Genomic DNA, 15,075 nt, shown 5'->3' with positions numbered 1-15,075 from the left:
GGAATTCAATTCAAGAAGTATTCGTTAAGCCTTTCCTGTGTGCCAGGTGCTGTGACATGTGGTGAGAATGGAAATATAAAGGCTCTGCCCCCCAAAGCTTACAAGTATTGAGTATTGTGTGTGTGTGTGAAGATGGACAATATGTACACAAATGAGTAAATACAATGATTGCACATTGAACAAGTCATTTCAAGAGGGAGAAGACATTAATAATTGGGGGAGGGTAGAAATCTGAAAAGCCCTCATGGATGAATGGATGGATGGATATTTGTCTATCACACAGAGGATGTGAAATCTAATGTGTTCTTTGAAGGAAGCTAGGGATTCAAAGAGGCTGAGGGGAGGAGCATTCCAGACATGGAAGTTCACCTGGGCAAAGACATGAAGGTGAGAGATGGAATATCATGTATGGGGAACAGCTAGCAGATCAGTTTGACTGGAACAAAGAATTTGAAAGGAAGTAATAGAAAACAAGTCTAGAAAGGTAGGTAGGAAATAGATCCAGTGCCAGGTTGAGGAATTTGGATTTTATCCAAGAGCGCATAGAGAGCCACTGCAGATCTGAGTGATTTCATGATCTTATGATCAGTGATTTAGGGAGATTACATTGACTGCACTGTGTGGATTGTAAGGGATTGGAGAAGAGGAGAGAGAGCTTAGGGGGCAGGGAGGCTAATGACCTGAACTAGGGCAATAGCATAAGAGGAGAGAGAAGGGGATAGACGCTGGAGATGTTGGGAATGTCAAATCGATGACCTGGCAATTGATTCGGTGGCAGAGGAAGGGGCTAAGGATGACTCTGATGCGGAAAACTTGGATGATTGAAAGGATGATAGGTCCTTCAACAGAAATGGGGAAATTTAGAAGAATGGGATTGGGAGGGAAATAAGCTGGCTTCTGTTTGGACTTAGACATGGACGTGCTCATGCAACTAAATGAAGAGCCCTAAAAACTATCCATGCCCAAATGATCCACGGCAGAAATTGATTACTTTTCTAGATCATTTGTTACAGGGTATAACTATGGGATGCTCATCTACATGAGAGTCAAGTGTTCGCTGGGTTGTACTGTTCTTGGTACTCAGTGATTTGATGATTGACTCCTTCCCTGTCCCCTTATTTTGATAGATTGAATTTTATTTTGCAAAGAGCTTTTGCTTTAGTTACTTCATTTCCTTCTCACAATGCCAGTGCAGGATGGTTAGGGAAAGTCTAATGATACTAATTTTACAGATAAGGAAACAAGAGAAGTAGAGTGACTTGTTCAAAGTCAGCCAGAAAACAGATACCAGTTATCTTGACACCTTCCATCATTCCATTTCCTCCCAAATCCATCCCTTTTCTAAACTTCTCCATTTCTGTTGACAGCACCATTTTCATTCCAGTCTGGTTCACAACCTCAGAGCCTTTCAGAACTCTGCCCTCTCTCCCTCATCTTCTATTTCTTACCAGTTTACAAGTTCTTTCCCAGATATGGTCCCTCATCACCTCAGTCCCATCCCCCAGGAGTTATATAACCCCTCTACATCAATTCAAATGACTACTTGGCAAACAGTCACTGTTCATTGGAGCAAAAAGAAATCCATTAATGGATAACAACATGTATAGGTGTGTGAGGGAGAGGCTGGAAATTTCACACCAGGTGATAAGGCCTGGGGTGCTCAGCTACCTGAGCTAGCTAGGTCTGGCCTCCATGGTGATGTCAACAGTGTTGCTGTTTTCTACCTAATCTCCAGGAGAATATGTCGTCATGACAACCTACTTCCATCTTAAACGCAAGATCGGTTACTTTGTGATACAGACCTACCTACCTTGCATCATGACTGTCATCCTGTCTCAGGTTTCTTTCTGGCTTAACCGGGAGTCTGTCCCTGCCCGTACAGTCTTTGGTGAGTGTTGAACAAGAGTGGAAGTATTCCCTGTGTAGGGCACTGTGCTCCCAGTCATGGCCCCTAGGCAAAGCACTTATAGTAAAAGATAGAACCCAGGTATTGGGGGTCCTCATCTATGAGGCTGCAATTTAGCTTTCTGTATGCAGCCTCAGGCTCCCTAATCATTTGGTTGGAGTCCATTCAGGATTCCATTCCTTCCAGTCCTCTCTGATGACCCATCTCAGAGAGGGAGCATTTTGGGTGCTAGAAAGGAGGTGAAGGGTGGCTGGGCCGTCCTGCCAAATGGGTAAAAATGTCATTGGGGCAGAGATTTTATACATGGGAGGGACCTAGGAAGACATGTAGTTAAATTGCCTTTTTTTTACATATCTGGAAAGTACGGTCCAAAGAAAAGAAGTGACTTGCTCTAGGTCACGTGCCTAGTTCATGGAAGAGCTAGGCTTGAACAGAGGCCCCTTGATTCATTTGTCTGGCCTCCATGTCCTACCAAGGAACCAATTGCTCAATCCTGTTGCCAATCAATAAGTATTTCTTGGGTCAATCCAAGTAAACAGGCATTTATTAAGTTCCTGTCTGTCAGACACTGTGATAAGGACTGAGGTGCAGAGAAAGGCACATTACAGTTCCTGCTCTCAAGGAGTATATGACTAATGGGGGGGGGGGCAGAGACAATAGGCAAACAGCTACATGCAAATAAGATATAGGTAGGATAGATTGGAGATCATCTCAGAGGGAAGGCACTAGCACTAAAGGGGCCTGATAAAGGATTCTTGGAGAATGTGGAATTCTAGCTGGAACTTGAAGGAAATAAGGGAATTCAGAGTTGAGGAGAAAGACTTTCAGGTATGGGAGAACAGCCAGTGAAAATGCATGGAGTCAGGAGATGGTGGAGTGTCACGCATGATGGGACAGCAATGAAGCCATTGTCAATGGATTGAAGGTTATGGGGAGGAAAGTAAGGTGAAAAAGACTGGAAAAGTAGAAAGGGCTGTAAAAATGAAACAGAAGATTTTCTATTTGAACCTCGAGGTTATTAAATGGGGGTGTGGGACATGGTTAAATTTGCACTTGAAGAAGACAAATTGGACAGCTTAGTGGAGAACAGACTGGAGTGAGGAGAGGGCAGGAAGACCAGACAGCAGGATATTGCAATAGTCCAGATATGAGGTGAGGAGGGCCTGCACCAGGGTGATGGCAGTGTCAGAGGAGGGAAGGAGGCATATGTGGGAGATTTGTGAAGGTGGAATCTACAAGACTTTGCCACAGATTGGATATGGGGTGTGAGACAGAGGAGTCCACAATGTCACCTCATTTGTGAGCCTGGGTGACTGGAAGAATGATGGTGTGCTGAACAGCAAGAGGGAAGTTTGAAAGTGGGGAGGGGTTTCAGGAAAATATAATGAGTTCAGTTTTGGAGATGTTGAACTTAAGATCTCTATGGGCCATCCAGTTTGAGATATAGGCAATTGGATATGAGGGGATGAAGGTCAGGAGAGAGGACTGGGCTGGATAAATAGATCTGAGAATCATCTGCTGAGAGATGATAAATGAATCTGCGGGAACTGATGAGATTGAATGGAAGTGAAATCGTATGGAGGAAAAAAAGAAAGGCCAGGACAAAGTCTTGAGGTACACCCACAATTAGCAGGCATGACCTGGATAAAGATGGGTATGACCTGAATGAAGATTCAGCAAACGGGACTAAGACAGAGCAGTCAGATAAGGAGGAGAGGTCAGTGTCATGAAACCCTAAGAAGAGAGAATCAAGGAGAAGATGGCAAGTGACAGTGTCAAAGGCTGCAGAAAGGTCAAGAAGGGTGAGGAATGAGAAAAAGTCATTTGATTTGACAATGAAGAAGTCATCCTTAACTTTGGAGAGAGCCGTTTCAATTCAATGATGAGGTGGGAAGCCAGACTACAGAGGGTAAAGGAGAGCCAGGAAAGGAAGTGTAGATGTAGATTGTAGATGTCTTTTGCAAAGAGTTGTCTGGAAAGGGAGAAGGATGATAGCTAGTGAGGATGGAAGTGATGGTGTTTTTGAGGAGACCTGGGGTATGTCTGTAGGCAGCAGGAAAGCAACTGGTAGACAGGGAGAGATTAAAGAGAAAGAATGGGAATGGGAATGGCACCAATCTGCTGGACAAGGACTAGGATTTGCTTGTATATAGAGAGGGTTGCCTTTTCAAGGCAAAGTACAACCTCCTCATGTTAGATGGAGTGAAGGTGGGGTGAAGGAGAAGATAGCAGAGGAGACATCTAAGTGATGCTAGAAGAGGAGTAGGGAAGAAGAGGGAGCTCTTGGTGAATGGCATCCAGTTTATGTGGAGTCCTCTGCTCAGGGATGCCAAGAAGCAGTATCCTTGGACCATCTGGGAGCTTGTTCTTGAATTGGGGTGACCAATTGGACACACAAAACCTGACCCAGCCTTGGCAATGGGAAGCAAAGTGAGAGAAAATGCCCCAGGTTCAGTGTCAGCAGACCTAGCTTGAAGTTCCGGCTGTCCCACTAACACTTTCTATTGACTTTGGAAATATCACTTTCCCCTCTTGGTAATTTAGGTTTCCCCATCTGTAAAATGAGAGGGTTGGACCAGGTAATTCTGACAGAACTTTGTGGCCAAGATGCTCTCCATAGCAGACCCATCTCATCCCTTGTTCTTCAGTGGATAGCTGTGTGTTTGGAGGCTAGGGGCTTTGCTACTCTGATGTCCTCTCTTGTGTTAAGGGGGAGAAGACCTCTGGGAGGGCTTGCCCCCAGCCCTAGTGCTTTGTATAGACCCTTCACTGTTTTTCTAGGTAACCATTAACCAGGAGGGCTCACTCAACATGGCAGCTCTCCCCAAAACTCTCACCCCCAGAAGAGAAGGTTACTTAGGACATTTCCCTGACAGGCCCAGAAAATATGCACCCTCCCCAAAAGAACACTGTGCCTGCCTGTGGCGGAAAGAGGGTTGCTGAACAATTGGGCCCATTATCTGAGCTTGCCAAGCTACAAATTCAGTTAGTGTGTTAATTAGTCGCTAGCAATATTATTAATTTATTGGGCTGATTCCTGTCATGGCTCAAAATTTGTCTCTGCTAATCAGCTCCCTTGATGACGTCCTGCTCAATTTGGAGCTGCACACGGGCAGTCTCGGATTGTTAACCCTTGGTGGAAATAGAAGCACCTGTTCTATGCAATCACCACCTCTCCCCACCCCCTACTACCTGGCTGGTGCTCCTATGCCCCCAAGAAACAGTCCCTGGTTGAGGAGATTGGGGAATAAGAGATTCGCTGAGTTCTAGTTCTTGCCTCCTTCCCTCTGTCCCTAAAGCACCCTATCTCCTGGTGCCCCAACCATACCTTCCACTTACTCCATCCCTAAACATTTGCCCTGCATTACAGTTCTCAGCTGTACTTCAGTTACTGAACTCTCTGACCCTCCCAGCTCCAAACTCACCTTCCCCTATGTGGAGAACAATGCTCCCTTCCATATAGAAGGTGGTTACAGTTTCCAAAGAAGCTTCTTCATTCTCTCACTGAATGCCAATTACCCATTTTGGAATTCATGCCTACTTTACAGATGAGGAAATTAGTTTCATTGTAGAGGCTAATTAGGGCTTTGAAAAGAACACAAGACTGGAGTTTAAGAGACCTGTTCCAGTAAATAACAGTAGAGATTTGAAGCCAAGTCTCCTGATTCCACTGTTGCCTCTAAGATCTAGAGGTGCTCATATATTCAATCTCTATAGCTACATACCCAGAATTTTGGCATCAGAGGGGGTTTTGTCTAGTCCAACCCGCACATGAAGAGAAATCACTCTAACAAGTGGCCATTCAGCCTCTGCTTGGAGACTTCCCTTGGTGGAAAACTCCTTCAACTTTTGGATAGCTCTGACTCTCAGAGAGTTTCTCCATATATTGTTGATAAATCTGTCTGCATGTTAGGATCTTAGATACAGAGCCAGAACGGGTCTCTAATCCAGCCTCACTTTACAGCTAAGGAGACTGAGGCCCAGAATGATGAAGTGACTTGTTGTCCAAGGTCATCCATTACTCCTGGGTCTAAGTAAAACAAATCTAATTCCTCTTCCATTTTGAAAATATCTGAATGTGGCTATTGTGTCCTTCTTGAGTCTTTTCTGCTCCAAAGTATAAAGTTCCCTGGTTCCTTCAACTGCTTCTTGTATGGTGCCATCTCTGGCCCCAAGGCCAGGCTTATTGCTCTCTTCTGGATGCTCTCTGGCTTATCAAGGACTTTCCCAAAACATGACACCAAGACCAAACCCAGTGCTCCAGAGATGGTCTGCTGAGGGCAGAGGACAGCAGAGACCAATCCTTCCCTTGGTCTTGGCCTCATGCCTTTGGTAACACAGCTTCACTGGCTGCCATGTCATAGTGTTGACTCATATGGAACTTGCCATCCACCAGAGAATCATACTGATAGCACATTGGATCCAAACTAAAGAGATCAAATTTAATAGGGATAAGGGTAAAGTCATCTACTTGGGTTTTTAAAATAAAATCAGCTGCAGAAACACAGAAGTGGGGAAGGGGGATATATTATATGATAGTAATTCATATGAAAAAGGCTTCAAGGGCAACATGAGCCAACAGTGTCATGTGGCTACCAACCAAGGGACTGAAGACCTGGGCTGTGGTATGATTGAAGGCGCATGTAGCATGTGAGAGGCATGTCACAGCCCTGTGACATTCTGCTTTGGTCATACCACATGTATAACAGGATGGTGAGTTCTGGAAGGCTAATGGCAAGCTGACATGTGTCCAGGAGAGGGGAAACAGGACACTACCACATGAGGAACAGTTTAAGGAATGGGGGATGCTGAGGCCTCTTAGAAAAGAGAAGACTTATCATGGAGAGGGGAACAAATGTGACAATTACTCATCCCATGGAGCAGGGAGTAGAGTAGAAATGTGTTGTAATGGAAAAGGCACCAGATTGGAATGCGAGAAAACAGGATTGTAGTCCTGACTTGGGCACTGTTTTTTTATATTACCATGTGACCTACTGCAAACTATAGCCCACCCTCACTCTGGCCCTCAGTCTCCTTTGTAAAATGAAGTGGGTAGCTTAGTACTCTAATATCCCCTCTGGCTCATATTTTCTTATCTTATGATTTTTCTTTGGGACCTCAGGGGGGCAGGGGGAAAACTATGACCAAAGTAGCAAGGAGGCAGACCTACTTACAGAAAGGAAGAACTTTCTAATGATGAAAACTGCCCAACAATAGTCTGCTCTCTCATGAAATAATGAACTTCCTGGTGCTAGAAATATCTGAGCAGTGGCTGGGTGGTATTTGTTTGGAGAGGGCATCTTGGCCTGGGTGAAAGGTTAGACAGTATGACTTTTGAGATCTCTTCCAGCTCTGCGATGCTCTCTGGTTTATATGACTTCCTTTGAAATGGCCCCTCTTTCCCCAGGTAAAGCTGGTGAGCCCATTTATCAGACTTAGCATTCTCTCATGGCAGTGGATTCTTCCCTTCTCTTCCCCCAGGAGTCACCACTGTCCTCACCATGACCACCCTGAGCATCAGCGCCAGAAACTCTTTACCTAAAGTGGCGTATGCGACGGCCATGGACTGGTTCATAGCCGTCTGTTATGCCTTTGTGTTTTCTGCGCTGATTGAATTTGCCACTGTTAACTACTTCACCAAACGAAGCTGGGCTTGGGATGGCAAGAAGGTCATAGAGTCTCAAGAACAGAAGGTAAGTGGCTATGGGAAGAGGGCAGAGGGAGGGGCTAAGAAGCAACCCATGAGTGAGCTGCATTGGGACCAGGAGTGGGCAGCATGCAGCCTGTTGCCATTGGATGAGGCTGTGTTCTACTCACTGGGGTCATCAATCCAGGTCTTGACTGGTGTGCTTCTTGGCAGCTAGGAGGGAGGGTGGGAGGGAGGGGGCAAAGGCTGGGGCAAGGTTGGGGGAACTCCAGAGCTGGTGGGCAGGACTGTGAATCTCCAGCATATAGCAGTCATGTTGGGGGAAATACACAAAGGATGAATGGATGACAGAAAGAAGATAGAATGGCTCAACTCTGATTTTGCTTCCATTTTCTCTGTCCAGCATAATGACTTTAGGTTCAGAAGGGGTAGAATAAATGTGGTTAAGTGGGGATTGAATCCCAAGATAGGCAAGGAGATAGTAAGGAAGCAGCTGGTCACTGCTTCTAGCCCAGATGAATTACATCTTAGGGAACTCAAGCAATGTGCAGTTCTCATTACCTCAAGACCAATGTCAGTCATCTTGGAGAAATCATGGTCAGAGTCCAGAAGACTGGAAACAGGTAAATTTCCCAATGTTCAAAAAAGGGAAAAAACCCGTGAATTTCAGAATTCACTAAACTAAACTTTGACACCAGCCCCTGACAAATTCTAATTATGGATTACTAATCAAATGGTTTGTGGGCCTTTAAGAAAGCAGAAATGCTAGGAGCCAATATAAGTTTACTAAGACAAAGTCATACTAACTAACCACATTTCCTTTATTTAACAGGATTACTAGAGTGGTAAATCTATAGCAATGCTATCAACATGGCGGATCTTGATTTCTACAAGGCGTTTGACAGAGTCTCTCATATCCCTGTGAACAGATGGAGAAATTGGGGCCAGGTTATAGTAGATTTAGGTGGATTCATAGCTAGCTGAGCAACAGCTATGAATGGTGATTAAGGGATCGATACTACCCTGGAAAGGAGTCTCTAATGGGGCACTGTACGGCTCTGTCCTTGGTCCTATCTGGTTCAAGTTTTATTAATGCCTTGGACAAAGACATGGAAGGCATGTCAACCAGACTTATAGATGCCATGACATGAAGTTGGGAGTGATAATCATCAGGATTCCACCACTTATCAGCAGACTAGAATGATAGGCTGAAACACACACAAAAATCACTTTGAGGAAGACAAAGTCTTACATTTGTGTCCAAAAATGTATTGCACAAATACAGGATGGAGATGTGGTTTAGCAGCACTTCACTTGGAAAAGCAAAAGAAACCTGGGGTTTTTGGTGGACTGCAAGCAAGGGAATCAGCAGTGTGGCCCAGCAGCCCCCAAAGCTAATGCAATCTCAGGCTGCATTCATAGGAATGTGGTTTCCAGAACAAGGAAGATAATAGCCCTCCAGTACTCTGCACTTGTCAAATATTATCTGAAGTATGGAGCTTACTTCTGGGTAGCACATGTTAAGAGAAGCATTAAAGAGGGTGTTCAGGGCTGGGTTGCCGGGAAGGTGAATGGTCTGGTAACCATGCCATATGCAGAACTGCTGAAAGAACTAAGGAAGGTCAGCCTAGAGAAAGGAAGAGTTGGGGAAGGGGAGAATAGGGGAGGGGGCATGATAGCCTCTTTCAAATAGCTGAATATTTGTCATGTGAAAAAGGAAATAAAAGTGTCGAGTGTAGCTCCACAGGCCAGAACTAGGAGCAAATGGGAGGAAGATTTCAATTCAGTAGAAAGAATTTAACATGTGGCTCTGTTCAAAACTGAACTGGGTTCCCTTGTAAGGTAATGAGCTCTACATCACTGGAGGTGTTGAAGTACAGTGTAAATCACTATTACAAGGGCATTCTTGAATTGGGGTAGGAGGAGATCAGAGTTAATAACCTCCCAAATCCCCACCACTAAACCCATCCTCCTAACTCACGGGGCCTTCCTCATTGCCCATACCCTTTCTACCCTCTCAGCAGCATGGCTTCTCCCCCACTCCCACACCCCTCTCAACCCTCCACTGGCTTGGACCAGCTCTTATAGCGACAGAAGAGAGGAACCAGAGTAGCTTCATGCTCTCCTGTCACACTTCAAGGGCTGCCTGTGACCAGTGTAGCTTGGGTGCTGAATGGAGGTTTCTCTGTGGCCAACTGGTGCCACAGGAGAGGAGGGGGGAGGGAAGGATGCCTTGCTATTCATTAGCCCTTCCTCTAATAAGCCATCAATGGAAGAATGAAAGGCTCTTAAAGGATGGAATGAGCTGTCAGAGGCTCCTGGCAGGACTATGACCAGAGTGGCTCAAATGACAACTTGTCTATCCTTAAAGCTCTTCCAGGCTGCAGAGGTCATTTGTTTCAATAGTTAACTACCTTTCATTTTAAGATTTTGGTGTCTACCCTATTACCTCTCTTGCCCTACCTTGATCTTAAGATAATAGTTTTAAAGTAGGAAGAGTCAAGTCCAAGTATCTTGTTTTTGACAGATGCAGCAACTGAGGCACAGAGAGAGAACATGGCTTGTTCAAAGTTACACAGGCAGAAAGTGCCCAGGATGAGGATTAAAACCCAGGTTGGCCATTGACTATAAATCCAGTCCTCCTCATCTGCAGAGATCAACAGTCTCTGAATAAGTTTGTATCCATCTGAAACCTTTGGATTCTCTTTAGACACTGGATAGGTGGCCATGCTGAATATATGGCTTGGCTCCCTAGGATATCATTGCACGCTAGAGTTTACCCTTTAGGCTCTGAGGAAAATTCCCTGAGCAGGGAATCAGGACCAGCTTGGGGAAAGGCTTGGTACCCTCCTTCCTGGGCATTGGCTTTCCCCATAGTAACTCTCCTAACTTCTGGGCAAATAACTGTCAGACAGCTCCTCCATCACCCCACCCCTCAGCCGATCTCTATTCCAACCCCGTATGCTTACCGAAAGTGCTTACTCCAGCACGACCAGTCCCGTATTTTTATTAGTGAATCAATTCTGAAATCAAGCTTTGTCCTTGACATTCATTCTGCAGGCTGGGCTTGGGGGATGGCAGTGGGGCTGAGAAGGGAGGAAACTCCTCAGAACGTGCTTTGTAGGTCAGATAGGGAAAGGAAAAGGAGGAGGGGAGGGAGATTCTTGCCAAAGCAAGGGGCTCTCTCAGCCCTAGAGGCAAGTGCCAAGAACCGAGGCCTTTGAAGCAAGGGCCCTAGTTCAGTAGCTTGAATGTTAGATCAGACCATCATCTTAGAGGTCATTTAGTCCAATATCTGCTCCTAGCACCTAGTAAGACCCTACTGCTTATTTGTTGAACTGAACAAAGACACTGGTGCCCAGATTATCTGTGAAATTTGCCCAAGGTCACCTAATTAGTGGCAAGTCAGTAGATTTGAAAGTAAGTCCCAGAGAGGGCAGATGGCTGGACCTAGGAGTTGGGGCTGCATTTTTCTGTATTTCTATAGGATATGTAGGGGACCATTTTCTGTTGCAGGGGAAAAAATAATCAATCCCAAGTCACATAAATGAAAGGCAAATTAATTTTGTCTTTTTAGGAAAATTATAAAACATGGCCCCTATCCACTTTTTAAATTAAGGAAAGGGGGCATAAAATGCTATCCAATAAATAGAACACCTAATTAAAAACATATACTTTTTCTACATCATGGCCAGTTAATGAACAGAGAGATAGGGAAGCAAAAGAGACCAGGGTAAAGGGAGAGAAGCAGAGGCAGTTTCCTTGTTTGCCAAAGGGGTTTTCTGTCCATTTTTTATTTTCAATGGAAAAAAACCCACTAACTTCTTTCTTTTGAAATTGGGAGACAGTCACATCCCATGTAACAGAGAAAAAAATATGTTTTCATAGAATAACATCCCTGTCTTGTAGGCATGGTCAGTGAGTCAGTTAAGAAGCTTTTATTAAGTGTTTGTTCTGTGCCAAGCGCTGGGGACCAGATGAAATTAAGCCCAAGGATGGCTTCACCCCAGCGGCTGGAGCTTCAGAAACCCTGCTTTGTAACAAATGTCAATGGAAGGCACCTTGCTTTGACAAGAATCTCCGAGGGATTTGGAAGAGGCCAGGGAAGATCAGGTGGCTTGATTACGCTGATCACTGAGGTACTTGGCACCTTCAGCCTCCAGGTTGAGAATTGAGCAACTGTCTCTTCCAGGACAGGAGGATTTCTTTGCTGAGCTTGTATCATATTAGGAACAAATTTCACATCATGCTGACCAAGCCTAGCATTCAAGGCGATTTGAGGCATCCTGTGCCATTGGGTCATTTAGATGTTTGGTTTAGACTTTAGTAGTCAGGTGAATTGGACCCTTGGCTATGATCCCACCCATTTTACATAATTTGACTTTTGCTATGTTCTCCATGCTTTTCCTCAATACTTCCCATCCTGCCTCAAAAACAGAGCAGTGTCCACTTTGGGGAAGAAGAATCCTGGGAGTTTTGAGTGTGAACTGAGAATAGCATCAGTCTTCATTTAGAAGTTCCAGGTGCGGCTAGGTGGCACAGTGAGTAGAGCACTGGCCCCAGAGTCAGAAGGACCTGAGTTCAGATCCGGCCTCAGACACTTAACACACATACACACAAAAAACTAGCTGTGTGACCTTGGGCAAGTTACTTAACCCCAATTGCCCACCAAAAAGCAAAAAAAAAAAAGTTACAGATTATTCCAAGAGGTTGGTCCACTCCACTACCTATACATAACCAGAATTCCTTGCAGGACCCTAAAGTAGTATATCCTTCATTCCCAACTGTAGGGGGCCCCTTTCCTGAGCCCAGTCTGGGAATTGTTAGGAATGTCTTTTCCCAGAAGCCTCTAGGCTGCCCGAGTCCATGGCCCCTCCAGAGCAGCTGGATAGCTTTAGGGTATTGGGACTGGGACTCTCTCCTACGTTTGCCTGCCATTTTGAGTCATAGGCCATGTTGTTTTGGTGCCATCTGGCATGATACTTCATTACTGATTCTGTCTCAACCTTTTATTAGCTCTACTCAAAACAACTGTCAGGAGGAGAGCTAAAGAACAGATTGGTGATGGACAGGGAATGGCTCTGGGCTGTATTTCCAAAGTACTCTTCTTAGTGGTTAATGTGTGTGTGTGTGTCCAAGCCCCACCCACACCCAGCCTTCCTGGGGCAAGGATAAGTCTCCTTCTGGGATTAGAGGGATCTTGTTCTGGCATGAGTGTAAGGGAAGGACAGCAGTAATTATACCTAGCGTTTCTATAGCATTTTATCTCATTGGATCCTCACTACAACCCTGTGAGGTAGGTTAAGTCATGGTTTTTCAGTCATTCAGTAGTGTCTGACCCTTTGTTAGCACACCAGGCCCTTCTGACCTGAGGGGCTCATCTTCCAATGGCATCTCTTTTAGCATTTGATTACTTGGGGTTTTCTTGGTAAGAATACTGGAGTGGTCTGCTACTTCCTTCTCCAGTGGATCATTCTTTGTCAGAACTCTCCACTATGGCCGTCCCGTTTTGGGTAACCCTGCCCAGCATAGCTGATGGCTTCATTGAGCTATGCACACCCCTCTGCCACGATAAGGTAGTGATCCAGGAGAGAGTTAATGTGGTACAGCTGTATGAAATGGGTCTTGTAGCAGAAGTCCTATGTGTGAATCCTGCCTTGGCCACTTGTTACATTTGGAATCATCTGCCGATCATTTCATCTCCGGGGACTCAGTTTCTTTCTCTGTAAAATGAAGGGAGTGGACCAGATGACTTCTGATGTTCCTTCCAGCTCTAGATTTATGGAATTGGGGGCATTAAGTTTGGAGCAGAAAAGAATTCTGGGTCAGGGTTGGGGGTGGGATGGGCAGGCTATCTTCAAACAAACCCAATAACTCCTAATAAGTAGAGCTATCCAAAGGAGGAATGGGCTGCCTTGGCAGGGAGTGAGTAGCTTGAAGACTGGAGATCTTCAGGCAGAGTCCAAATGACCACTTGTGGGTTTTATGGAGAAGATTCTTTTTTTTTTTTTAAAAGCAATCGGGGTTAGATAACTTGCTCAAGGTTACACGGCCAGTTATTTCTGGGTGTGGTGCTAAGTATCTGAGTCCAGATTCGATCCCCAGGTCATCCTGACACTGGAGCCAGTGCTCTTACTCACTGAGCCACCTGGCCGCCCCAATGGAGAAGATTCTTGTCTAGCTGTGGGCTATGCTAGATGACTATATGTCTCCCAACTTAGAGATTTAGAGGGTCATAGTGAGTCTTCTACTAGGGTGGAAGACCTCAGTTTTGGCAGTGCCCCTCAAAGGACATAGGCTAACTCATCTCAGAATTGTTCTAGTGGGTATATGTGGAGGAGGAAAGGACTCTCTGCTGTTCTGATGGCACATTGTTCTACCTTGCGGCACTCACAGAATTTTCCCAAAGAGTGCAGGTGGCCACTTGTCTTTTTTCTTCTCAGGAAAGGTACATCCCATGCACTGACTGACATTTGCAAAACCTTAGGTGGTGATCCCCTAAAAGCTCAGTGCTGCTTATTTGTAAGGCTCACAACTCATTTACTGCTAGACTTTCAAACTCCAAAACATCCCAAGTGATGTCATTTACTCTTTCAGAAATCAAACTCCAGTAGGGAAGAAAAAATGAATTGGGGGGGGTTGGCATTGGTTTTGCTGCTGTTTCCTTCTACTTCCCTCCTCCTTTGTCATTGATAGTGTAGTGAGGCCATGATACTGGCAACAGATTTGTCCCTGCCTATCCCTACCAACTCTCCTTACCCTTCTCCCTTCATATCTGCCTCCTTGAAGGGTCTTAGCAATCAATAGACAATGTTCCCAAGGGCTTGGAACCCTGAAAGAGAGGTGGGGAGAAGAGACAGAAACAAAGCTGAGATTGAAAATAAGGTGTACACTATGCCTTGGACTGCCCCATGGTCATAGAATTGTCTTTTCTAGTCAAACCTGATCATGATGAACTGGGAAATATGCCATCACTGGAATTTGGGGACATTCCAACACAATCGTAGAGTGTTAGAGTTGGAAGGAAACTTAGAGATCATTCTGGCTACTCTCACTCCAATTTTTACACATGGGGAAATAAAGGCTTTAGAGCAGAAACTTCCCTAACTTCCAGCACAGTATTTTTTTTTCATTTTGGAGGGCAATTGAGGTTAAGTGACTTGCCCGAGGTCACACGGCTAGTAAGTGTTAAGCATCTGAGGCCGGATTTGAACTCAGGTCCTCCGCCCCCACAGTACTCTTTATACCACAACATTCAAGAAATCATCTATCTTGGGGAAAGGAGTGATTTCACTTCTCATTACAGAGCCAAGCTTTGGCCAAAAGCCCACCAACTTCAATTTGGTATATAGCCATATCATCTTAATAGACATGAGGGACAAGAGACTGTTTACATGATGTTGGAATGGTATTTATATGGGTGCCGACAGTCATCACACATCAATGAGACCAGAGAGCCTGACTGAGACTGGTGGAGATCTAGTTTCAGGAGCTGCTCCAAGAGTCCTCTGAAGAAGCTAAA

At 45.1% G+C, this 15,075-nt stretch overlaps 1 protein-coding gene across 3 annotated transcripts in view; it reads left to right on the top strand.

Annotated features, from left to right (window-relative positions):
- GABRA3 (gamma-aminobutyric acid type A receptor subunit alpha3) overlaps positions 1 to 15,075 on the top strand; it is a 168,764-nt gene that overhangs the window by 143,831 nt on the left and 9,858 nt on the right. For all 3 annotated transcript variants that reach the window (XM_069063057.1, XM_069063058.1, XM_069063056.1), the window contains exons 8-9: positions 1,736 to 1,888; positions 7,388 to 7,599. In XM_069063057.1, coding sequence (XP_068919158.1) covers positions 1,736 to 1,888; positions 7,388 to 7,599 — 365 coding nt within the window. The remainder of the gene's footprint in view (positions 1 to 1,735; positions 1,889 to 7,387; positions 7,600 to 15,075) is intronic.

The sequence above is a fragment of the Petaurus breviceps genome, unplaced genomic scaffold (assembly GCF_028583685.1).
Source record: "Petaurus breviceps papuanus isolate PSGF00001 unplaced genomic scaffold, PetGlider_PUasm1.0 90535, whole genome shotgun sequence".
Taxonomy (NCBI): Eukaryota; Metazoa; Chordata; class Mammalia; order Diprotodontia; family Petauridae; genus Petaurus; species Petaurus breviceps.
This window is presented reverse-complemented; position numbering and strand designations above follow the sequence as displayed.